This window comes from Bos javanicus, chromosome 16 (genome assembly GCF_032452875.1).
Source record: "Bos javanicus breed banteng chromosome 16, ARS-OSU_banteng_1.0, whole genome shotgun sequence".
Classification (NCBI taxonomy): Eukaryota; Metazoa; Chordata; class Mammalia; order Artiodactyla; family Bovidae; genus Bos; species Bos javanicus.
In genome coordinates, this window is record NC_083883.1 from 6,132,917 (window position 1) to 6,160,357 (window position 27,441).

Consider the following 27,441-nt stretch of genomic DNA (forward strand, 5'->3'; position numbering starts at 1 on the left):
TAACTCTTATCCAGGGGATCTTCCCGACCCAGGAATCAAACCAGGGTCTCCTGCATTGCAGGCAGCTTCTTTACCAACTGAGCTATCAGGGACATAGCCAGTTAGCAAAGTTGTGGTAGTTCCAGGTGAACAGCAAAGAGACTGAGCCATGCAAAGGGACTGGATACATACACATGTATCCATTCTCCCCTAAAGCCCTCTCCCATCCATGCTGTCCCATAACATTGAGCAGCAGTTCCATGTTCTATACAGTAGATTCTTGCTGATTATCCATTTTAAATATAACAGTGTGTACATGTCCATCCCAAACGTCCTAAGGATCCCTTCTCCTGCTCTAACCAGAAGTTTCTTCTCTAAGTCTGTGAGTCTTTTTCTGTTTTCTAAGTTCATTTGTATCATTTTTTTAGATACCATACATAAGGGGTGTCATATCAGAATCATACTTTTAAAAATGCAAATTTGATTAAGTCACTCTCTTTCAAAAGAACTTTCAATGGCTTGGTGTATCTCAATTCAACATAAAGACATTGGATTTTCATTTTCTGTACACTGTACACGTTGCCTGCAACAGTCTCTTAGGCAGAGTGCAGGCATTTCTTTAGCTGACCTACTACCCACGTGGATTCTTGAGAAGGGAAAAATCGTGCAGGGGTGTATGAAAGCGAAGCTGTGAGAATCCACCGCTTTTGTCCCTAGCTGCCCATCCTCATACATAGAACACGTCAAGGAGCTGAAAGCTCTGCCTAATTTTCTTTCTGTACCAAGATCTCTAAGGTGTTCCTTGGGAGCGAGACTTGTTAGAAACAAGGGAAACCCGGAGTAAACAAGACCTCGCTCACCAAAGGGAAGTTGTGGTCAACAGTTTTCTGGGAGGAACCTTCGCTGCACTTCCCAAACCTTGGGAGTTACATCCGGTGTGTGGTCCTTTTCTCCGCGGCCCTTTCCCCGACTTCGATTTTCTCCGAGACCGTCTCTGGTTACTAGAGGCGCTTGGGACGGATGGGAACCTCTGTTCCGTGGAAACGGGACCCTCTCCGGCTGCCGAAGCCCCGCTCTCCGGCTCGGGAGGAGCCCTGCGGGCGGTTCTGGCGCTACTCGCGCGCCGGGCTGCCGGGGGTGAGGTGCGCGCGGGCGCGTTGTCCTCGCTGGCACCCGCGTCGAGAGTGTATCTTTCCAAGGGCTAAGCGCGCGAGAAGGCAGGTCGGCTCTGGGACTCCCCGCTGTGTTCCGGCCTCCTGGTGGCACTGCTCCACCTCTCTTCGTGGGGCTTATGCTGTGCTCAGTGCAGATGATGACTGGGTGCCGCACGGAATTCCTTGCGTTTACCTTATTTGTACAGAGACTGTCTATAGCAGAATGTGGCGAAGGTCATAGGGAAAGAAAAGGGTGTTGGGGGATTCAACTGAGGTGAGTTCTAACCCTTGAAACATGTTAACTGTGAGGAAAATTACTCCTTGTGTTTCTTCGTCACCCATCTCTGCACCTCATGGAATTGCTACCTGACTGGCAGAGAGCCTGTCAAAGTTTTAACACGGTGCCTGCCACTTAATATCTATCCTCATTACTTCAGCCCTTCCTACACGAGGGTGTTTGAACAAGCAGACCCGGGGTGCCAATTATCACCTGCAAAGTGCTCGCATCTGGTTCTATTCACTCCCCATTCAGCACCCTAAACAACCACTGTCATCATTAACATGCATTTACTGAGCACCTGTGCTAAGACAAATGCCAGGTGCTTGGGGTTAGAAGACCTAGCTGAACTGCAGAACCCTCACTCAGTGTAATGACTGCAGGTAGGAGTGGAGAGTAATATTTACATATTGTCCCAGTTTAGTCAAGTCATTTACAACAAAACAAAGCCTATTATAAGTGTTATGAAAATTTTGAGGTGGTGTCCTCTCTTCTTTCCTTTCACTTCAAATAGGCAAACAGAGATTAGAACCCTTCTTATTTTTGGCTTCCCTAGAAGTCTTCTTAGTTGGGTCAACTCATTCAAGTGGACATCTTGGTTGAAGTGACAGTCTTTTTCTTTTTTGTCGAGCCTCTTCTTGACAACTCAGTTTGCTCTTTGTCATCGCTAGGCATTTTGCATTCAGTATTTGATCATGCCTTCCCTTCTAAGAGAGTAAACTAAGTTTCCACAGAAATTGTTATTAATATTTTATCTCTTTAGATGCCATAGGCTTCCCTGGTGACTCAGTAAAGAATCTGCTTGCAATGTGGGATACCCCAGTTCAATCCCTGGGCGGGGAAGACCCCCTAGAGAAGGGAATGGCAACCCACTCCAGTATTCTTGCCTGGAAAATTCCATGGATAGAGGAGCCTGGTGGGCTACAGTCCATGGGGTTCTAAGAGTCAGACTCGACTGAGCAACTAACGCTTACTTACTTAGATGTCATAAAGAAACTGTCAAGTGAAGAAATGGGGTAAAACCTAAAGCTTTATTTTCAGAAGAGTAGCATGCCAAGAAATTTAAGCAATCTGTATTTAGAATTTTTGTGGACTTTGTGGGTACCCGGTTCCCATCTTATTGAAATGTTGTTATAGCTTGTCTGTGTTTATTAAGTTTAGCATCGTAGTACACTCCCAGATACTATTAATTGCAAAAAAATTTTTACTAGGATTATTATAATAACTTCAAAGTGTGAAACAGCCTAAACTATCTAGCAATTTACTTGCTAAAAGTAATTTAGAAAATGCTGATGGAATGCTGACAGTGTACACAGCACTTTGGAGTTTGTAAGAAATGGAAGAGAGAGCTGTGCCTTCAAGATGTGTGCATAAAGTAGGGTGGTGGGATTTTAGGACATCTGAACTAAAAGGCCAGGGTTCTGGTTTGTCCAGCCTCCGCTATCTACTAGCTGGAAGCCTTGGACAAGCAAGTCAGTAACATCCCTGATCTCCAGAGTCCACATATATACAATAAACATAATTAATATTCTGCTATCTGAGAGGGTTAGTGTGAAAGTCAGATGACTTACTGTATGTGACAGTGTTTTGTAACCTGAAAATCCCCACGGGGATCTACAAAACCATGACTAAAAAGTCATACAAGAGTCTGAGGGCCTCGGAGTGATTGAAAAGGGAGAGATCTCAGCTTCAGTGATCTTAGGCTTAGTGGAAGAAGCATGGCTTTAACAGCAATTGAAGAGTGAATAAAAAAAAAAAATGTAAAGGATGTTTCATGAATATATTTATTTTAGGTAAAAATTAGCATAACACAAACCTTGCTAGGACTGTGTTGAAGATAGAGCCGACTCTAGTGCCCTCACTTGGCCCTCAGGTCAGATCTCACTGTTACCGTGTTGTGTAAAGATGTGGGGTAGAAAGGAGTTGGCTTTCTATAATTCCTGACTTGTTTCAGTTTATATATGCTCAGATGAGAAGATTTATGCTTGTGTTACCTGGTTTTATCTAATATAACTTTCACAATTGGACAAGTAACTTCAAAATTTTCCTATATAGAGATAATGAATAAAATAATTCTAATAGGGCCAACTCAAACAAGCAATTGAATGACATGGCTGACTGTCCTCTCCACACAGACATTAAGAGGAAGAAATCCTGTTGGTTTAATCACGATTGACCAAAAGTTGACAAAAATGAAAAAAATCTAGAAAGAATTAAGGAGACAAGTTGAAATATAGCTTTACATTCAATATATATTATATAGCATATATAATTATTATATATAGCTTATATAATAATTGTAAATAACTTGCATAATAATTGTATATAATTATTGATATTAATATAATTAAGTTATATTAGTATAATTAAACATAGATGTAATAGCTTTATTATGTCATATAATATATTATAATTTAACATCTACTATTGACTTCTTATAGTTTGTATACATAGTTTATATATAACATGTTAATCTATATAATGTATATTATGCATACTAAATATTATATATTATTTAATACCAAACTATACCAAAGTAGATATTATATTATACCATCTAGAAAATACAATATATATTATGCATTATACCAAAGTATGTGCTGCATAATATTAAATGTTATATAGTACACCAAATGCATAGCATATAATATACATCATAAAATATATGAATATATTTAAATATAAAATAAATAAAAATGTTTAAGTGCATGCTCTTTTTTTTTTAAATAATAGAATTACTTAAGTAAAACATTTTCAGGTCCCTTTATAAAGAGCAGAATATGAGGAATGAGGAAGAGAGTATACTCTAGGTTGACAGCTCATGTTTGAACAGACATGAAAGAAATAATGGGTAGTTTGTGCTTATAGTACAGAATAAATCAACCTGGCTTAAGTAAGTTTGAATCAGGTGTATTTCAAAGTGGACAGTGACACCCAAGACAAAAATAACAATGAAATGACACTATACACCCACTTCTGCTACTGCTGCTAACTCACTTCAGTCATGTCCGACTCTGTGTGACCCCATAGACGGCAGCCCACCAGGCTCCCCCGTCCCTGGGATTCTCCAGGCAAGAACACTGGAGTGGGTTGCCATTTCCCTCTCCAATGCATGAAAGTGAAAGTGAAGTCACTCAGTCGAGGCCGACTCTTAGCGACCCCAGGGACTGCAGCCTACCAGGCTCCTCCGTCCATGGGATCTTCCAGGCAAGAGTACTGGAGTGGGTTGCCATTGCTTCCTCCATACACCCACTAGAATGACTTAAATTTCAAAAACTGACTATACCAAGTATTAGCTATAAGGTAAACTGTAGTTATCAAGCATTCTTCGTTGTTAAAAGGATACAACCACTTTGGAAACAAAATTTTGACAGTTTCTTAAAACGTTAAATACACATATATCTAAGTATTTTACACCTAGGTATCTACTCAAGAGAAATGAAAGCATATGTTCACATAAAGACTTGTTCAAGAATTTTTATAGTGGCTTTATCTGTAATAGCCAATAACTAGAAACAATACAAATGTCCTTCAACAGCTAAAAGGGTAAACTAAATTAAGGTGTATTTTTACAACTGAATGTTACTCAGTAAACAAACAAAACCACTTAAATTTTTATGTGTAACAATCCAGATGATTTGCAAGACATTTATGCTTTGTGAAAGCTAGATAAAAATAAAAAGTACAAACTGAGTAATTCAGTTTATCCAAAATTCTAGGAGTCAGATCAACTTGTGTAACAGGAAGCAAGTTGGAATTTGTCTAGAGAAGGAGATAAAGAGATGAACGGATTACAAATAAACATTGGAAACTGTAGATAGATACTGTGATGGAAAAGTTTGTTGTCTTGACTGTGGTGACCATTTCATAGTGTATACATATGTCGAGTCAACAAATTGTATAGTTACTGTATGTAATATAGCTTAATGCATGTTTGCATGCATGCTAAGCTGCATCAGTCATGTCTGACTCTTTTTGACCCCATGGGCTGTAGCCCACCAGGCTTCTCTATCCATGGGATTCTCCAGGCTAGAATACTGAAGTGAGTTGATTGAACCGGCATCTCTTTTGTCTCCTGTATCGGCAGACAGGTTCTTTACCACTAGCGCCACCTGGGAAGCCCAATATATACTAATAAAGCTATAAATTTTTTTTTTAAAACTATGGTAGATCTTGAGCTTATAGAGTTTATATAAATATGTTTGTTGTAGGAACAAGCCCTAATTTGAGGGATTGACAATGAAGAAGGGAAAAGAAACTAAATCAACCTTTCTCAGATTCATATATTCCTTTTTATTTGGGATATTATCCAAGTTTTCAGGCTTCCGTGATAGCTCAGTTGGTAAAGAATCCGCCTGAAATGCAGGAGACTCCAGTTAGATTCTTGGGTCATGAAGATCCAATGAAGGGATAGGCTACCCACTCCAGTGTTCTTGGGCTTCCCTGGTGTCTCAGCTGATAAAGAATCTGCCTACAGTGTGGGAGACCTGGGTTTGATCCCTGGGTTGGGAAGATCCCCTGGAGAAGGAAAAGGCTATTCACTCCAATATTCTGGCCTGGAGAACTCCATGGACCATGGAGTTGCAGAGAGTTGGACATGACTGAGTGACTTTCACTTTCACTTCATCCAAATTTTCATTTTTAGTTATTATATATACTGTGCCAGAACACAGGTGAATTTTAGGTAATTAAAGGAAGGGTCATAGCAAACACCCTCTTCCAACAACACAAGAAAAGACTCTACACATGGACATCGCAAGATGGTCAACAACAAAATCAGAGTGATTATATCCTTTGCAGCCTAAGAGGGAGAAGCTCTATACAGTCAGCAAAAAAAAAAAAAAAAAAAAAAAACGACCAGGAGCTGACTTTGGCTCAGATCATGAACTCCTTATTGCCAAATTCAGACTTAAATTGAAGAACATGGGGAAAACCACTAGACCATTAAGATATGACCTAAATCAAGTCCCTTATGACTATACAGTAGAATTGAGAAATGGATTTAAGGGACTAGATCTTATAGAAAGAGTGCCTGATGAACTATAGATGGAGGCTCATGATGTTGTACAGGAGACAGGGAGCAAGACCATCCCCAAGAAAAAGATATGCAAAACAGCAAAATGGCTGTCTGAGGAGGCCTTACAAATAGCTGTGAAAAGAAGAGAGGTGAAAGGCAAAGGAGAAAAGGAAAGATATACTCATTTGAATGCAGAGTGCCAAAGAATAGCAGGGAGAGATAAGAAAGCCTTCCTCAGTAATCAATGCAAAGAAATAGTGGAAAACAACAGAATGGGAAAGACTAGAGATCTCTTGAAGAAAATTACAGATACCAAGGGAACATTTCATGCAAAGATGGGCTCAATAAAGGACAGAAATGGTTTGGACCTAACAGAAGCAGAAGATATTAAGAAGAGGTGGCAAGAATACATAGAACTGTACAAAAAAGATATTCACGACCCAGATAATCATGAAGGTGTGATCACTCACACTTACCTAGAGCCAGACATCCTGGAATGTGAAGTCAGGTGGGCCTTAGGAAGCATCACTATGAACAAAGCGAGTGGAGGTGATGGAATTCCAATTGAGCTATTTCAAATCCTACAAGATGATGCTGTGAAAGTGCTGCACACAATACACCAGCAAATTTGGAAAACTCAGCAGTGGCCACAGGACTGGAAAAGGGCAGTTTTCATTCCAATCCCCAAAAAAGGAAATGCCAAAGAATGGTCAAACTACCACACAATTGCACTCATCTCACACACTAGTAAAGTAATGCTCAAAATTCTCCAAGCCAGGCTTCAGCAATACGTGAACTGTGAACTTCCAGATGTTCAAGCTGGTTTTAGAAAATTCAGGGGAACCAGAGATCAAATTGCCAACATCCTCTGGATCATGGAAAAAGCATGAGAGTTCCAGAAAAACATTTCTTTCTGTTTTATTGACTATGCCAAAGCCTTTGACTGTGTGGACCACAATAAACGGTGGAAAATTCTGAAAGAGACGGGAATACCAGACCACCTGACCTGCCTCTTGAGAAACCTGTATGCACGTCAAAAGCAAAAGTTAGAACTGGACATGGAACAAGAGACTGGTTCCCAATAGGAAAAGGAGTACGTCAAGGCTGTATATTGTCACCCTGCTTATTTAACTTCTATGCAGAGTACATCATGAGAAATGCTGGGCTGGAAGAAGCACAAGCTGGAATCAAGATTGCCAGGAGAAATATAAATAACCTCAGATATGCAACTGACACCACCCTTATGGCAGAAAGTGGATAAGAACTAAAGAGCCTCTTGATGAAAGTTAAAGAGGAGAGTGAAAAATTGGCTTAAACTCAACATTCAGAAAAGTAAGATCATGACATCACTTTATGGCAAATAGATGGGGAAACAGTGGAAACAGTGACTGATTTTATTTTTCTTGTCTCCAAAATCACTGTGGACAGTAATTGCAACCATGGAATTAAAAGATACTTGCTCCTTGGAAGGAAAGTTATGACCAACCTCATTTCAGTTCAGGTCAGTTGCTCAGCCATGTCCGACTCTTTGCGACCCCATGAATCGCAGCACACCAGGCCTCCCTGTCCATCACCAACTCCCGGAGTTCACTCAGACTCACGTCCGTAGAGTCAGTGATGCCATCCAGCCATCTTATCCTCTGTCGTCCCCTTCTCCTCCTGCCCCCAATCCTTAGTTTAAAATGTATGTAGAATTTAAATACATGATAATGATAGAACAAAAGACAGGCGGGGAGTAAATGAAGTTAACATTTTCTGTGATTCTTGCATTGTTGGGGAAATTATAACTGTTAATTACCTTTCCTATGTTAAGGATGCACATTACCTTTAAATAACAATAAAATAAAATTATTAGTATACTAACAATTTAATAATAAAGAGAAATGAGTAAAATAATAAATATAATTAATAACAAGAAGGCACCATAGAAGAAAATAAAGAACATAGAAAACATAGGACAAATTAAAAACACATAGTAAAATGATTGCTAGAATCTCAAATATATCAATAATTATATTAAATATGAACAGACAATTCTATTTTAAAGATGAAGATTGTCATAGTACTGCATTTCCAAAACTGTGGACTGAGGTGCCATGGGGGCTTTTATAAATTCACAAGGGGCCTATGGAATATTTTAAATGTTCAGTGGAAACACAGCAATATTTGATATCTCTCACGTATTTTGCAAACTGCTAGCTCAGAGTAACTCCCAGTTATGTTAGATTGCAGGAAGTTCTATTGGATGATGTCAAATCTTTGCAAAGCTGGGTTTTCAGCAATGACTGTGATAAAGAAAAAGTACCAAGTGAAAGTTAATCTGGAATCAGAAATTAAATGATGGTTTGCAATCTGATTTCAAGGTTTGCAAAGCTGAGCAGCATTTGACATTCTGTTATTAAGAATTATGGGGGGCACAAGACTTACTGAGCTGTTTGGGCCTAGTTATTTAGTAAATAAACTGTTAGGTATTTTTCCTTTGGCTAGAAATGACATGAAAAAATTACTAAGACTCTAAGAGTGCTGTGAACTTATTAAGTTTGGGGAGTCTATCATAATTAAAAATAAAAACTATAGAATAGCACTGACACATGTATATTACCATATGTAAAATAGATGACTAGTGCAAGTTTGATGTATGAAGCAGGGCACACAAAGTTCGATGTATGGTGCTCTGGGACAACCCAGAGGAGAGGGTAGGGAGGGAGGTAGGAGGGGGTTCATGTTAGGGGGATTCATGTGCACCCGTGGGTGACTCATATCAATATATGGCAAAAACCAGCACAATATTGTAAATAAATTATCCTCCAATTAAAATAAGTAAGTTAATTAAAAAACAAAAAAAAACTATAGGGAATTCCCTGGTAGTCCAATGGTTAGGACTATGTGCTTTCGCTGCCTGGGCCCATGTTCAACTCCTGGTCGAGGAACTAAGATCCCACAAGGCATGCCAACCAGCCTGCCTAAATAAATAAAAAATGAATAAAAGTAAAAATGAAAACTATTTGTTCCATATAAAACAAAAATAATACACATGTTCAGAGACAGAATGAAAGAGAAAGTTGCTCATTCGTGTCCTACTCTTTGCAACCCTATGGACTATACAGTGCATGGAATTCTTCAGGTCAGAATAGTAGAATGGGTAGCTTTTCCCTTCTCCAGAGGATCTTCCCAATCCTGGAATCTAACCCAGGTCTTCCACATTGCAAGAGAATTCTTTACCAGCTGAGCCACAAGAGAAGCCCCAGAGACAGAATGAATGAATATAAAAAGATGGAAAAGTATGTTATGCAAAAATGAACCAAAAGAAAGCTTATTTGACAAATGTGGCATTATGACAATCTTCATCTTTGAATTATCATTCTGTGTTTATATTTAAAACAGTGATAGGAACTTCCCTGGAGGTCCAGTGGTTAAGACCTGACCTTCCAATGCATAGGTGTGAGTTTGATTCTTGGTTGGCAAGCTAATATTCCACAAGCCACATGGCCAAAAAACCGAAACATAAAACAGAAGCAGTTCAGTTCAATTCAATTGCTCAGTCGTGTCCAACTCTTTGTGACCCAATGGACTGTAGCATTCCAGGCTTCCCTGTCTATCAACAACTCCTGGAGGTTGCTTAAACTCATGTCCATAGAGTTGGTAATACCATCCAACCATCTCATCCTCTGTCGTACCCTTCTCCTCCTGCCTTCAATCTTTCCCAGCATCAGGGTCTTTTCCAAGGAGTCAGTTCTTCACATCAGATGGCCAAAGTATTAGAGCTTCAGCTTCAGCATCAGTCCTTCCAGTGAATATTCAGGACTGATTTCCTTTAGGATGGACTGGTTTAATCTCCTTGCAGTCCAAGGGACTCTCAAGACTCTTCTCCAACACCAGAGTTCAAAAGCATCAATTCTCTGGTGCCCAGCTTCCTTTATAATTCAACTCTCACATCCACATATGACTACTGGGAAAACCGTAGCTTTGAGTAGACAGACCTTTGTTGGCAAAGTGATGTTTCGGCTTTTTAATATGCTGTCTAGGTTGATCATAGCTTTCCTTCCAAGGAGCAAGCATCTTTTAATTTCATGGCTGCACTCACCATCTGCAGTGATTTTGGAGCCCCCCAAAATAAAGTCTGTCACTGCTTCCACTGTTTCCCCATCTATTACCCATTAAGTGATGGGACCAGATGCCATGATCTTTATTCTGAATGTTGAGTTTTAAGCCAACTTTTTTACTCTCCTTTTTCAATTTCATCAAGAGGCTCTTCAGGTTTTCTTCACTTTCTGCCATAAGGGTGGTGTCATCTGTGTATCTTAGGTTATTGATATTTCTCCTGGAATCTTGATTCCAGCGTATGCTTCATCCAGCCCAGCATTTCGGATTATGTACTCTACATGGAAGTTATATAAGCAGGGTTACCAATATACAGCCTTAATGTACTCCTTTCCCAATTTGGAACAAATCTGTTGTTCCACGTCCAGTTCTAACTGTTGCTTCTTGACCTGCATACAGGTTTCTCAAGAGGCAGGTAAGATGGTCTGGGATTCCCATCTCTTGAAGAATTTTCCACAGCTTTTTTTCTTTTTTTTTGTGATCTACGCAGTCAAAGGCTTTGGCATAATCAATAAAGCAGAAGTAGATGTTTTTTTCTGGTATTCTTATGTGGTTTTTTTTTTGATGATTCAATGGATCCATTGAAAACAGAAGTGATGTTGTAAAAAATTCCATAAAGATTTTAATAATGGTCCACATTAGAAAAACAAAACAAAAAAAAATATAGATATGTTGTTGTTCGGTCACCAAGTTGTATCTTACTCTTTGCAACCCCATAGACTGCAGCATGCCAGACCTCCCTGTCCCTCACCATCTCCCTCAGTTTACTGAGGGTTAAATCTGTAAACTTGTTTTTTGTTTGTTATTTGCCTTACAAGTAAAGTATAGAAAATATAATTTGAGGCAAGATTCATTACTAGAGATAAGGAGATATATATTGTAATAATAAAAGAGTCTATTTACTAGGAAATATAATTTTAAAATATATAAAGGTACATCACTATACATATATAAAAACATTAAAATATGTATAGTAAAAAAAAAGAGCAGAGTTAGAAAAATAAGAAAAATGTACAATAGATGGAACATTATCTGGTACAATAAGCAGACACCCACAAATCAGTAAGTATCCAGATGATTTAAACAAATATGATTTTGCCTCACTGATACACCTACAGCACTGCACCCATTATCGCAGATACACAGTTTTTACAAATATATACACATACAATTGTCTCATTTGATCATATACTAAACCATAAAACAAACTCAATTAACCTCAAAGTTTGGTAATAAATATATATCTAAAGACATTTCCTCAAATGTGTGTAAATTCTGCAAAACTATTCTAAGTAAACCGTGGGTCAATGAAGAAACAATGGTCATTATCAAATGTTTAAATTGAAAAAAAACACATTATAACTCATGGAATACTGTCAAACTGTTAAAAACACTGCTTTCTTTGTTTAGAAACTATGAACAGCTGAAAATTTTAAAAAGTCTGAGTAATTGTCTCAGAGTGTTAGTATCTCTAACACTCTGGCTCAGTGTTAAAGAATCTTCCTGCCAATGCAGGAGATGCTGAGTCCTTGGGTTGGGAAGATCCCCTGGCATAGGAAATGGCAACCTATTCTAGTATTCTTTGTGGAAGATTCCATGGACAAAGGAGCCTGAGGGACTACATTGCGTGGTGTCGCAAGAGTTGGATGTTACTGAGTGACAGAGCGCATGCACACAGACACACGCACACATGCCTGAGGTTTTAAGGTATAGTAACTGAGTCCAATATTTAAAATATGCATTAAAATATTGCTTCATATTTGTTGAGTTTTGTCTACAAACTAAGTGCTGAAATTTCTTTGTGCCGAATCATTGACTTGGCAACAGACTTTCAACAGTGGTTACTGCTATACCTATGAAACACACTGGAGAGAAAAAAAGATAAAGTATACTAGAAGTTTCTCCACTAACTTTGATGTCACTGTGGTCTTTCTCTCCAGGTCAATGCAAAGCCCCAGTGGAGCCCCATGCTTACAGAACTGATGGACAAAGATGAGTTTCCTGTTGGAACAACTTTGAAGTATAAATGCAGCCTTGGTGATTATGGAAGTGTTCTCTATCACCTGCCTACAAAACTCTATCTGGCCAAGCCCTGAAAACAACTGTACATGTAACAACTGAATACAGGGATTTCCTTTATCTCTATCTGGATTGAGAACTCCTCTGTATCAGTCAGTAATCCTTAAGATCTGATCAATTGTTCAAATTTTGAAACGAAGACACAAGTCTTGGTAACTTTGCCTAAAGTATAATAGATGTGAGATTTATTTTTGTAGATTGTATCTTCCTACTGCTTTGAGTCCCTATCATGCTCATTACAAATTCATTTCACAGGAAATGACCATCAGAAGGCATGACTGAGGGAAAATTTGCTAGGGGATGTCCCATTTATACAACTGAAACTAACTAATGAATGACTCAGGAAAGGAAGAAAAAGTGTAGGTGGGGAGAGAATCCCAAACTTCAAGTCTTTCGATTTATATTGGTTGAATTACAGAGTCAGCATTTTAGTAATAAAGTTTACATTTTTTTTTTTTTGACAGGCAAACAATATGAGGATGAGACAGATCTGGAGGTGAGATCTTTTTGAAAACGATGGGTGGAAGGTACCTGATTCTGAGGCAGTCTTGTGAGTTTCCTCAAGGTAGCAAATCTGTGGAACTACAAATGCCCTTCAGTAATCTATGGCCAGGTTGAGATCTTATGTATTATTAGAAGTTCAGAGTATTTTACACCCAAGTTCCCATGTTCTGCTTCTTTCCCATAGGTAAATCATGTGGATCTTTTCTAGAGCCCATAAAGGGCAAAATGAAGATCAACAAAGTCACTTGGTTTGGATCAACTTTTAATTATTTTTGTAATAAAGGGTGAGTTGGCAGTAGCATTGTTTTGGATAACAGTTCTAGAATTGTAACAGTAGCCTCTAAATAATAGTCTCAGAGTCAAACTACTTATTCACTCAAAATATAACTTTAAGGTTTCTAAGTAGAGGTGGTGACTTGAACCCAGGCATTTAACTACCCTTGGCAATGACTAAACAAATATTTGAAAAAAATAGGAAAAACCTGTATCCAAGATAGAAATTAGAGGGGTGAGGATAGTCTTTTCATACTGAATTAAGGTACCTAAAGCAAAGTGAAACATTCACTAGATGAGATTGACCAGCATTCTAAAAATATAAATGAAACAAACATACCTACATTCTTAAAACAATAAGGCTTAGAAATGTTGGAATCAGGAAAAAGTAGGAAAGACCTCTTTATTTGGGATGATGGAGCAGATGTGATGGATGGGCTAATCTTAATTGTTCTAGCACCCCTACAGAAGTGTACACTATGCAGGTATCATGCAGCGGACATACTCTTGGCTTATTGCTGCAGGAGACAACCAATTAAGGAAAAAGAAGGAGGACCTTATATCTTAAGTTCTGATCTGCTTTTATTACTTATTGCTTACTTACAATACATACAAAATAATATAACTGAAACATAAAAATAGTAATAAAATGAAATGAATTTCAGTGCATATGCCACCAGCCTTAAAAACATCACTAGTCCCTTTGATTACTAAGTACTTGAGTACTATGGAGAAAAGGAAAGATATACCCGATTGAATGCAGAGTTCCAAAGAATAGCAGGAAGAGATAAGAAAGTCGGCCTCAGTGATCAATGCAAACAGATGGAGGAAAATAATAAAATGGGAAAGACTAGAGATCTCTTCAAGAAAATTAGAGATACAAAGGGAACATTTCACACAAAAATGGGCTCAATAAAGGACAGAAATGGTATGGACCTAACAGAAGCAAAAGATATTAAGAAGAGGTGGCAAGAATACACAGAACTATACAAAAAAGATCTGAATGACCCAGATAAGCATGATGATGTGATCACTCACCTACACCCAGACATTCTGGAATGCAAAGTCAAGTGGACCTTATGAAGCATCACTATGAACAAAACAAGTGGAGGTGATGGAATTCCAGTTGAGCTATTCCAAATCCTAAAAGATGATGCTGTGAAAGTGCTGCATGAAATACACCAGCAAATTTGGAAAACTCAACAGAGGCCACAGGACTAGAAAAGGTCCGTTTTCATTCCAATCCCAAATAAAGGCAATGCCAAAGAATGCTCAAACTACCACACAGTTGCACTCATCTCACATGCTAGTAAAGTAATGCTCAAAATTCTCCAAGCCAGGCTTCAACAATACGTGAACCATGAACTTCCAGATGCTCAAGCTTGATTTAGAAAAGACAGAAGAACCAGAGATCAAATTGCCAACATCCATTTGATCATGGAAAAAGGAAGAGAGTTCCAGAAAAACATCTACTTTGGCTTTATTGACTACATCAAAACCTTTGACTGTGTGGATCACAACAAACTGTGGAAAATTCTGAAAGAGATGGGAATACCAGAACACCTTACCTGCCTTCTGAGAAGTCTGTATGCAGGTCAAGAAGCAACATTTAGAACCGGACATGGAACAATGGACTGCTTCCAAATCAGGAAAGAAGTACATCAAGGCTGTATACTGTCACCCTGCTTCTTTAACTTCTATGCAGAGTACATTATGCGGAATCCTGCATTGGATGAAACACAAGATTGAAGCACAATCCCACAAGATTGCTGGGAGAAATATCAATCACCTAAGATATGCAGATGACACCACCTTTATGGCAGAAAATGAAGACAACTAAAGAACCTCTTGATGAAAGTGAAAGAAAAGATCTTTTTTTAAAATTTATTTTATTTTATTTTTTAACTTTACAATATTGTATTGGTTTTGCCATATATCAACATGAATCCGCCACAGGTATATACGTATTCCCCATCCTGAACCCTCCTCCCTCCTCCCTCCCCATACCATCCCTCTGGGTCTTCCCAGTGCACCAGCCCCAAGCATCCAGTACAGTTCAGTTCATTGTTTCAGTTGTGTCTGACTCTGCAACCCCATGGACTGAAGCACACTAGGCTTCCCTGTCTGTCATCAACTCCTGTAGTTTACTTAAACTCATGGCTATTGAGTTGGTGATGCCATCCAATCATCTCATCCTCTGTTGTCTTCTTCTCCTCCCGCCCTCAATCTTTCCCAGAATCAGGGTCTTTTCAGATGAGTCAGTTCTTCTCATCAGGTGGCCAAAGTATTGGAATTTCAGTTTCAGCATCAGTCCTTCCAATGAATATTCAGGACTAATTTCCTTTAGGATGGACTGACTGGATCTCCTTGCAGTCCAAGGGACTCTCAAGAGTCTTCTCCAACACACAGTTCAAAAGTATCAATTTCTTCAGCGCTCAGCTTTCTTTATAGTCCAACTCTCACATCCATATGTGACCACTGGAAAAACCAAAGCGTTGACTAGACAGACTTTTGTTGGCAAAGTAATGTCTCTGCTTTTTAGTAAGCTGTCTAGGTTGATCATAGCTTTTCTTCCAAGGGGCAAGTGTCTTAATTTCATGGCTGCAGTCACCATCTGCAGTGGTTTTGGAACCCCCCAAAATAAAGTCTTTCACTGTTTCCATTGTTTTCCCATCTATCTGCCACAATGTGATGGGACCAGATGCCACGATCTTACTTCTCTGAATATTGAGTTTTAAGCCAAATTTTCACTCTCCTCTTTCACTTTCATCAGGAGGCACTTTAGTTCTTATTCGCTTTCTGCCATAAGGGTGTTGTCATCTGCGTAGCTAAGGTTATTGATATTTCTTCCAGCAGTCTTGGTTCCAGCTTGTGCTTCCTGCAGCCCAGTGTTTCTCATGATGTACTCTCCATATAAGTTAAATAAGCATTTTGACAATATACAGCCTTGATGTACTCCTTTCGCAACTGGAACCAGTCTATAGTTACATATTCAGTTCTGACTTTTGCCTCCTGACCTGTATACAGATTCCTCAAGAGGCAGGTCAGTTACTCTGATATTCCCATCTCTTTAAGAATTTTCCACAATTTGTTGTGATCCATACAGTAAAAGGCTTTGGTATAGTCAATAAAGCCAGAGTAGGAGTTTTTCTGGAACTCACTTGGTTTTTTAATGATCCACCGGATGTTGGCAATTTGATCTCTGGTTTCACTGCCTTTTTAAAATCTAGCTTAAACATCTGAAATTTAACAGTTCATGTAATGTTGAAGCCTGGCTTGGAGAATTTTGAGCATTACTTTACTATCGTGTGAGATGAGTGCAATTGTGTGATAGTCCGAGCATTCTTTGGCATTGCTTTTCTTTGGGGTTGGAATGAAAACTTACCTTTTCCAGTCCTGAGCCCACTGTTGAGTTTTCCAAATTTGCTGTATTGTGTGCAGCACTTTCACAGCATCATTTGAAATAGCTCAACTGGAATTCCATCACCTCCACTAGCTTTGTTCATAGGGATGCTTCCTAAGGCCCACTTGACTTCCCATCCAGGATGTCTGGCTCTAGGTAAGTGATCACACCATCATGATCATCTGGGTTGTGAAGATCAAAGTTGGCTTAAAACTCAGCATTCCAAAAAGTAAAATGTTGGCATCTGGTCCCATCACTTCATGGCAAATAGATGGGAAAGCAATGGAAACAGTGACAGATATTTTATTTTCTTGGGCTCCAAAATCATTGCAGATGGTGACTGCAGCCATGAAATTAAAAGATGGTTGCTACTTGGAAGAAAAGCTATGAGCAACCTAGGCAGCATATTAAAAATCAGAGACATTACTTTTCCAACAAAACGCTATGGTTTTTCCAGTAGTCATGTGTGTATGTGAGAGTTGAAGTATAAAGAAAGCTGAGCACTGAAGAATTGGTGTTTTTGAACTGTGGTGTTGGAGAAGACTGTTGAGGTCCATTGGACTGCAAAGAGATCCAGTCAGTCCATTCTAAAGGAAATCTGTCCTGCATATTCATTGGAAGGACTGATGCTGAAGCTGAAACTCCAATACTAGGCCACCTGATGTGAAGAACTGACTCCTTGGAAAAGACCCTGATGCTGTTAAAGATTGAAGGTGGGAGGAGAAGGGGACAACAGAAAATGAAATGGTTGGATGGCATTACTGACTAGATGGATGTGAGTTTGAGTAAACTCTGGGAGTTGGTGATGGACAGGGAAGCCTAGCATGATGCAGCCATGGGGATGGACAGTGTCAGACATGACTGAGCGACTGAACTGACCTGAACCTATATCTTTAATGCTGTGTGCTCTTTTCTATTTTCTTTCCTTCACCCTTCAAAACTTCTCCAAAAGTAACCACCATCATGAATTTTGTCTATCCCTTACATTTGTTTTCTATTTCTCTCATATGTAGTCCTAACCATTATATTTTTTATTATACATATTTTGAACTTTATATAAATGACATGATTTTGTATGTACTTTTATGCATCTTGCTTTTGATTTAATGATTTTTTTCTGACATTCATTCAGGTGATTGTGGTTAACTCATTTTCATTTAGATTGGTACTCTCTTTTACACATACAATTTATTTTTTTGTTCTTTTTATTAGATATTTGGATTATTTCTATTTTGTTTTGCTTTGTTTTGTTTTTATAAGCATCTTTGATATAAACTTTCTTATACAGGTTTCCTAGTGCAAATGGGCAAAAGCTTCTATAAAACAGTGGTTTTCAAACATTTTATCATGATCAACAACTAAAAATATATTTCTATAGTATACAAACACACATAGAGACACATGTATACCACATCACATACACATTTATATAAATTCAAAGTGTCACACAACTATTCAACATTAAACTAGAAATTTTAGCCAGGACAGTTAGTGAAGAGAAATAAATAAAAGGCATCTATATTGGAAAGGAGAATTAAAGCAATCTCTGAAATTAAGATAGTCTTTTGGCCTCTGTGGGAGAGGGAGGAGGGGGGGTGATTTGGGAGAATGGCATTAAAACATGTATAATATCATATAAGAAACAAATTGTCAGTCCATGTTCAATGCAGGATACAGGAAGCTTGGGGCTGGTGCACTGGGATGACCCAGAGGGATGGTATGGGGAGGGAGGTGGGAGGGGGGGGTTCAGGATTGGGAACATGTGTACACCCAAGGCCGATGTATGTTGATGAATGGCAAAACTAATACAATATTGTAAAGTAAAAAAAAAATAATAATAATAAAAGAAAAAAAGAAAAAAAAATAAAACTCAGGGGAAAAAAAAAAAAAAAGTCTGTGTTTGGAGGCCCGATCAAGATGGTGGAGTAGAAAATTTCTAAGCATGCCTTTTTTTGCTGCTGCTGCTGCTGCTAAGTCGCTTCAGTTGTGTCTGACTCTGTGCGACCCCATAGACGGCAGCCCACCAGGCTCCCCCGTCCCTGGGATTCTCCAGGCAAGAACACTGGAGTGGGTTGCCATTTCCCTCTCCAATGCATGAAAGTGAAAAGTGAAAAGGAAGTCGCTCAGTCATGTCCGACTTTTAGTGACCCATACCAAGGCTACAAATATATATAGAATAATTATCTCTGAAAACTAATGGAACAGATTGTCAACAACTGAATATATATATATATATATATATATATATATATACATGGTCACATTGAGATGCAGAGGAGGAGAAGAGATGTGATCTCATCAGAACCCACATCCCCAGTACAGTGACCCACAGCCAGAAGAAAATCACAACCATAGGGTTCCCCTCTGAGGAGTGAGGTGCCCAAGCCTCATGTTGAGCTCTGCAGCCTATGGCATCTGCACCAGAAAGAAAATTCCCATGGTGTCTGGCTTTGAAAGACAGCAGGCTTATGTTTGGGAGATCCAGAGGGCAGTGGGAGACTATTCTCTTAAAGGGTTCACTTGCTCTGAGTCCCACACAGACAGAGCAGCAGTTTAAAAATGCCTGGTTTTATAAGAAGGTGATTTACTGTCTAGTTTTAGGGCACTAGGGGATGTACCAGGGGTTCATGTACCAGGGGATGAAAGTGCTGGTAGGTGCCATTTTTCTCTCTCCTTCCATATAGCTGGCCCAGTGCTGGTAGGTGCCTTTCTGTCACTCTCCATAAACATAAGTAACACTGTGTGCCCTATCCCAACATTCCATTAAGAATCTGCTCTACCCAACCCTCCAGCTTCAATCAGTTTCTCTAAAGATGCTCCCACCCCATCCTACCCATTGCATGTCTCTGGTCAGGACAAGTGACCCTCCAAAGTGATTCACATTCTGGGGGCCTAGCCCCTCCCATCAGCAAGCCTACAGTAATTGCAACTAGGCCTCCCAGACACCTGGGCTGGGGATCAGTCCTTCCCACCAGTGTGTTTGTAGAAGTCATGACTTAACACAACAGAAGGATGCGGGTAACCCATGCAGGGGATAGCCTTGAGTGCCTGGCTCTGCTGACCAGGAGGGATTATGTCACTGGGCTCTACAGGACACCATCTACATGAGGCCACTCTTTTAAGATTGGCACATGTAGCCAATGTCCCTAATATATAAAAACAAATGCAGAGAGGTAGGCAAAATAGGAAACAAGGGAATACCTTTCAAGTGAAAGAGTAAGACAAAAGCCCAGAAAAAGAACTATACAAAATGGAGATAAGCATTTAGCAGATAAAGAGTTCAAAATAATAGTCATAAAAATGCTCATCAAATTCAGGGGAAGAATGGATGAACATAGTGAGAATTTCAATAAAGAGACAGAAAATACAAACAAGAAATATCAGAACTGAATAATACAATAACTGAAATGAAAAATTAATGAGAGGGACTCAATTACAGAATAGAAAATTCAGAACAAATCAGTGATCTGAAAGACAAAATAGTGGAAATAGACCCAAATTTGTAAAAGGGAATCATGTGATATGAAGGTATCATGTAGCGTTTCAAAGCATAAGCAGACTAGTATTTTTTAATAATATTAAATACTTATTGCATTTTATGTACCACAATAAATTTCATATTGATAAAATAAATAAATGTTATTATATATGACTCCTAGATAAAATTAAATAAAAAGGAATAAATGTGTCAAATTTAAGAATATTCCAAGTCAGTGGGTTGATCTCAAGCAAAGGCAGAATCCAATGAGAGATTAATAGAATTGAGACATATATTACTACTAAAAACAAATGAAATGGAAATGAAAAAAAATACATGGAAAGACCTTATAAACAAAACATGAACATCTAAATACAGAAATGATCAAAAGATACAAAGTGGCAATTAACAAAAGAAAAAGGTATAAATTGTCAATAGGTGTGGAAGGGTCTAGCCTTGCTATTAATAGAATACAAATGAAAATAACAATAGTATCCTATTTGACATACTTGAGAAATTTGTATGCAGGTCAGGAAGCAACAGTTAGAACTGGACATGGAACAACAGACTGGTTCCAAATAGGAAAAGGAGTATGTCAAGGCTGTATATTGTCACCCTGTTTATTTAACTTATATGCAGAGTACATCATGAGAAACGCTGGACTGGAAGAAACACAAGCTGGAATCAAGATTGCTGGGAGAAATATCAGTCATCTCAGATATGCAGATGACACCACCCTTATGGCAGAAAGTGAAGAGGAACTAAAAAGCCTCTTGATGAAGGTGAAAGTGGAGAGTGAAAAAGTTGGCTTAAAACTCAACATTCAGAAAATGAAGATCATGGCATCCGGTCCCACCACTTCATGGGAAATAGATGGGGAAACAGTGGAAACAGTGTCAGACTTTATTTTTCTGGGCTCCAAAATCACTGCAGATGGTGACTGCAGCCATGAAATTAAAAGACTCTTACTCCTTGGAAGGAAAGTTATGTCCAACTTAGATAGCATATTCAAAAGCAGAGACATTACTTTGCCAACAAAAGTTTGTCTAAGCAAGGCTATGGTTTTTCCTGTGGTCATGTATGGATGTGAGAGTTGGACTGTGAAGAAGGCTGAGCACCAAAGAATTGATGCTTTTGAACTGTGGTGTTGGAGAAGACTCTTGAGAGTCCCTTGGACTGCAAGGAGATCCAGCCAGTCCATTCTGAAGGAGATCAGTCCTGGGATTTCTTTGGAAGGAATGATGCTAAAGCTGAAACTCCAGTACTTTGGCCACCTCATGTGAAGAGTTGAGTCATTGGAAAAGACTCTGATGCTGGGAGGGATTGGGGGCAGGAGGAGAAGGGGATGACAGAGGATGAGATGGCTGGATAGCATCACTGACTTGATGGACATGACTCTGAGTGAACTCCAGGAGTTGGTGATGGACAGGGAGGCCTGGCATGCTGTGATTCATGGGGTCGCAAAGAGTCGGACACGACTGAATGACTGATGTGATGTGATCTGAATACAAAAGTATTTATTCAGAGCCCACAAATACTAAGAATAGCAATAAACAAAAGAGGAAAAATCCTTATGTACAGCTGCTATTGATGAAGTTCAGTGTAATGGGTATTGACATAACTTCTAATAACAGTACTGTTGTTATTGTTTAGTTGCCCAGTCATGTCCACCTCTTTGTGACCCCATGGACTGCAGCATGCGAGGCCTCCCTGTCCTTCACCATCTTCGGGGTTTGCCCAAGTTCATGTTTATAGCATCAGTGATGCCATCCAGCCATCTAATCCTCTAATGCCCTCTTCTGCCCTTGATCTTTTCCATGATCAGGGACTTTTCCAATGAATCATCTGTTTGCATCAAATGACCAAAACCCTGGAACTTCAGCTTCAACATCAGTCCTTCCAATGAATATTCAGCGTTGATCTCCCTTAACATTGACTGGTTTGATCTCCTTAGTAAGAGTATAAATTGATACAAATTTATACCATTTAGCACAATTTAAGCAATATATTTTTGCCAAGAAGTTAAACTTATCAGAAGAGTCTGTGTGTGCTGTGCTTAGTCGCTCAGTCGTGTCTGACTCTTGCAATCCCATAGACTGTAGCCTGCCAGGCTCCTCTGTCCATGGGTTCTCCAGGCAGGAATACTGGAGTGAGTTGCCATTTCCTTCTCTAGGGCATCTTCCCAACCCAGGAATCAAACCTCGGTCTCCTGTATTGCAGGCTGATTCTTTACCAACTGAGCTACAAGGGAAGCCCTTTGAAGAGTCTAAAAGAATCTAAAGGTTTGGAAAGGTTGGAAAATAACCTAATATTCACAATAGGGGATTGTTTGAGTAAATTGTGGTCCATTTTAGGTGATGGAATGGGCTTCCCTGGTGGCTCAGAGATTAAAGCGTCTGCCTGCAATGTGAGAGACCTGGGTTCAATCCCTGGGTCGGGAAGATCCCCTGGAGAAGGAAAAGGCAACCCACTCCAGTATTCTTGCCTGGAGGATCCCATGGGTGGAGGAGCCTGGTAGGCTGCAGTCCATGGGGTCGCAAAGAGTTGGACACGACTGAGCGACTTCACTTTAAGTGATGGAATATTATTCTGCAGTAAAATATTGGGGATTGATCATAGTATATTTGCTAGAGCTTGCAGGAAGGATTCCAATGAGCAATTCACATATTTTCACCACCAAATTTCTGGACCAACTGAGGAATCAGACAGACGAAGCTCAAATTATATCTTTATTGCTGAAAGGGATTGGTAGAGAATATAACTTTAGGTCAGGGATCAATGAACTAATTTTTAAAATCCTGCAATTAAATGTACTTTCCTGTTCTTGGGCACAGATGAATAACAGTCAGCTTCCCCCACCCACCCCCACTCACCACAGGGGTAGGAGAGGCACTTTAGCATATGGCTGGGAATGAACCAGAATGCATCCTCTCTGCAGGCATGAAGAGTGAGAGTGTGGTGCAAGATGAAGAAGTTTGAAATTAATTGCCCTTATCCTTCTCCCAAACTCACCAGTCTGAGAATTCATGATGGGCAGGTAGAGATAAAGAGAGAACCCAGGAGTATCAGTCTCAATGAGGCCCCAAAAGGAAATCTGAAGAGCAAATGTAGGTGTGCTACCCAGCAATATTGTATATAATGAAAACAGTTTTAGGATAGAGGTTATATTTAAAAAAGGCGCGACTCCAAACTCAGGACTAAGGCAACTCCAAACCAAAGCAAGGAGAGAAAGTTGCTTGTTATTTCAGAGGAGAAGGAGGAGAAAGACAAGTGAGGGATGGAATAAAATCACTGATGGCATTCACTTCCCAGGGTAACACTTTCTAAAACTCACCCAAAATGCAACAAAAATTCTTTGCACAAGTGGATTTGGGGGAGAAACCCACAAAGTCCTGGGTTTTGCTGCTAGATGAAATGTAGTACAGAACCCAAAGCCAGCAGGGACAGACACAGCAGAGTGGAAGCAGAAAGAAGTGTGGGAAAATAAGCCCTAAGACACACAGACATCATGCGGGTGAAGGAGGACTCTCCTACGGCTGTGAAATATAGGTCCCAGTCCAGTTTAACCACAACCACCTGACAGCTAACATTCATGTTACACATGTATTTCTTCACATAAGAGACTGAAAGAACTTCCTCTAAGTTCTGGACCCAAAGCACAGTGCACAGACCAGCAAGGTCAGCATCCCCTGGAAGCTTGTTAGAAATGCAAAATCTGCATACCCACTGAATCAGAATCACATTTTCACAAGATCCCCTGGTGATTTCCATGCAAATGAGAATTTTGAGAAGCTCTTCTCTAAACCATTAACTATGCTGAAAGAGAGATTTTAGGTAATTTTTTGTCATTACTGGAATTTTCTGTGTCTTTCACTTTTTTCTACAATGACTGATTATTAACTTTTATAGACGGTTTTTAAAGACCTGTTACTGAACTTCTAGTTCCAGCTTCGCTTTTCCCTGCTTCTCTCTCTGCATATGAATAAATACCCTGGAAACTGTTCAACATACAACCATAAGATAACCACAAAAGGTAGAAAGAAAGTGGGCTGGTTAGGGGCCCCAGACCTTAAAGAATGATCCTGTGGTGAGTTCCCTGGATTTTCCTTTTATCTCAAAAGATAAGTGCTATAGAAGACTGTAAGCCAGAATAGTCAACAAGCAGAGAGAAACAGAAGGCTACTCTCCCATTAAAGGACTGGAGGAGGGGAAGCTCAGCAGGGATGTAGTGAAGAAACCCATCCTTAGGGATAGCATTGGCCCAGTCTGCCTAGCACAATAGGGAGCAATCAGGGAGGGGGGAAGCCTGTCCTTCCCATATCCCACCCATCAGAAACAGCACATCTCAGTCCACCAGCAGCCATGTCAATAACAGAACCTGGGTGACTGACATATCTCATGCCCTACAATGGCCAACAGCAGTGAGTTTATTTTCTGCTTCCAATAGCACCAGAAGAACCTGGTTGGTGAGACCTAGACTTCAAGATAGCAGCAGGAAGACTCCTCCACTCACATCAGACATGCCAGAAGGCCCAGGGTGCCAGCCTTCTACACTGTAGCAGAAAACAGACCAGAATCAGTATCTCTTGACCCTACACCCATGGTAGTGTACCATTAATCCAGCAGCAGCAGATGAACCAGTCTCAGGGTCTCTTGATCCTCCACATGGTGGGAAAAAGCGCCCAGACTCAAGTCTCCTAGTCTTCCGCATACTAAGATGTTCCAGTCATGTCTGACTCTGTGCAACCCTATAGACTGTAAACTGCCAGGCTCCTCTGTCCATGGGATTCTCCAGACAAGAATACTGGAGTGGGTTGCCATGCCCTCCTCCAGGGGAACTTCCTGACCCAGGGATAGAGCCCGAGTCTCTTATGTGTCCTACATTGGTGAGTGTGTTCTTTATCACTAATGCCACCTGGGAAGCCCTAGTATTCTACCCAGCAGCAAAAAGCAGCCTCATTAGATGCTTCCCTCCCTTGGTGGCACCAACTCTGGTGAAGTGGGAATCCCACCCTTAGAAAGTAGCCAGAGAGCAGGCCAGAGAATTTACTCTCTATCTCAAGGTTTGAATATCCCCCATTCCACACCTAGCAACAGCAGGCAGCCCAGGGAAGCAGTTTTATTCTTACAGGCAGCATCAACAGAGATACACTGAAGATTTAAGTGGGAGCCAGAAAAATAAAGCAGATCAGAATACCATTGAGAGACTTAGAAAACTAAAGCTAAACTGGAACTAAATCTCATAAAATTAGTCCAGAATCTACACACTAACCTAAAGAAGATGGTTGCCTGATAAAATAGGTTTAAATAAGATCGAGAATCTTATAGTATTCAACATGTTTAGGATACAGTAGAAAACTGTCACATCAAGAACCAGGAAGCTCACAACTTGATTGATAAAAGATATCGACTGATGCCAATACCAAGATGAATTAGATGTTGGAACTATTATATATACTTTAAAGCAGCCATCACAAAATTATTTAAACAAGTTATTATAAACCCTCTTGAAAAGAAATCTTTGAAGCAACCAGAGAGAAAGGACACCTTATCTCTAGGGGAACTCCAGTTGGAATGAGAGTGATGGCATTTTCTTATCTGAAAATGTGGATATAAGAGGGATTTGGCACAACCTATTTCAGCTACTGAAACAAAAGAACTTATCAAATATGAATTCTATGTCTATAAAAAATGTCCATTGCATGCCTGAAAACTGCTATTTCTGCCTCTATCTCCCATGGCTTTGCCTCTCTATATATATTAACCCCATCTTCCTTCTGTGCCCAGATTTACCTCTTCTTCCTGAGGACACCAGTCCTTGTGGATGGGGCCTACCTAACCAAAGCCTTAACATATTACATCTGTGAAGACCTTATTTCCAAGTAAAGTCACATTCTGAGGTTTCAGGTGGACACAAATTTGGAGGCACACTGTAAAACCCAGTACAGACACAAATATATATTTCACTGAACAGAATATACACTTGGAAAGCAAGCACATGAAAAGATATTCGACTTCATTAGCCATTAGGAAAGTGCAGATTAAAACAACAGTGGGACAGCATTGCACATCTATCTGCATGAATACTACAAAAACAGTAAAAATACCAAATGCTAGCATGGATGTGGAGGAAACAGATGACTTATACATTGTTGATAGAAATTTAAATGGGAAATTCACTCTGGAAAACATAAATGAGCTATCATGAAAAGCTATCATGAAAAGAAAATGGAAGAAACTTACATGTATTTTCCTAAATGAAAGCAACTGATCTAGAAAGGCTAGCTACTGTATGGTTCTGTTTATATGACATTCTGGAAAAGGCAAAACTATGGAGTAATAATATGGTTTTCAGAGACTGAGAGTAGGGACGGATGAATCAGCTGAGCTCAGAAGTTTTTCGAGCAGTGAAACTAGTCCGTGTGATACTACACTGGTGAGCGCGTGTCACTCTACACTTATCCAAACCCATGGGATGCATAGCAACCTCTGAGTGAGAATGATGTATCAGTGTAGGAATGCACAGCTCTGGGGGAGTGAGTGAGAGTCGCTCAGTCGTGTCTGACTCTTTGTGATCCATGGACTATAGCAACCTCTGAGTGATAATGATGTATCAGTGTAGAAATACATAGCTCTGAGGGAGTAAGTGAGAGTCGCTCAGTCGTGTCTGACTCTTTGTGACCCCATGGACTATACAGTCCATGGAATTTTCCAGGCCAGAATACTGGAGTGGATAGCCATTCCCTTCTGCAGTGGATGTTCCCAACCCAGAGATCAAACCCAGGTCTCTCACATTACAGGAAGTTTTTTGTTTTTTTGTTTTTACCAGCTGAGCCATCAAGGAAGCTTGCACAACTCTAGTGGAGATGCTGAAAATGTGGGAGGATATGCATATGTCAAGGCAGGGAGTCTATTGTAAATCCCTGTACCTTCTGGTCAGTCTTCCTTCAACTGCTCTTAAAAATAGTCTACTAAAAATTGCATAGATATAAATGCACATGCAAGCATGTGCATTCATGCACACAAATTAATACAAATAAAACAATAAATATAAATAAAATTAATGGATCATATCTATGTCAATATCCTGGTTTTAACATAATACCATAGTTTTGCAAGATGTTACCAATGGGAAAAAATGAGTAGAGGGTGCCTGGGCTCTCTCTGTATTATTTC

General features: G+C 39.7%; 1 protein-coding gene across 1 annotated transcript in view; it reads left to right on the forward strand.

The window, feature by feature from the left end:
• Nucleotides 1-999: 999 nt before the first annotated feature.
• CR1L (complement C3b/C4b receptor 1 like) overlaps nt 1,000-27,441 on the forward strand; it is a 64,203-nt gene continuing 37,761 nt past the window's right edge. Inside the window, 4 exon segments of the mRNA XM_061383789.1 lie at nt 1,000-1,299; nt 12,469-12,578; nt 12,580-12,638; nt 13,072-13,103. Coding sequence (XP_061239773.1) covers nt 1,000-1,299; nt 12,469-12,578; nt 12,580-12,638; nt 13,072-13,103 — 501 coding nt within the window.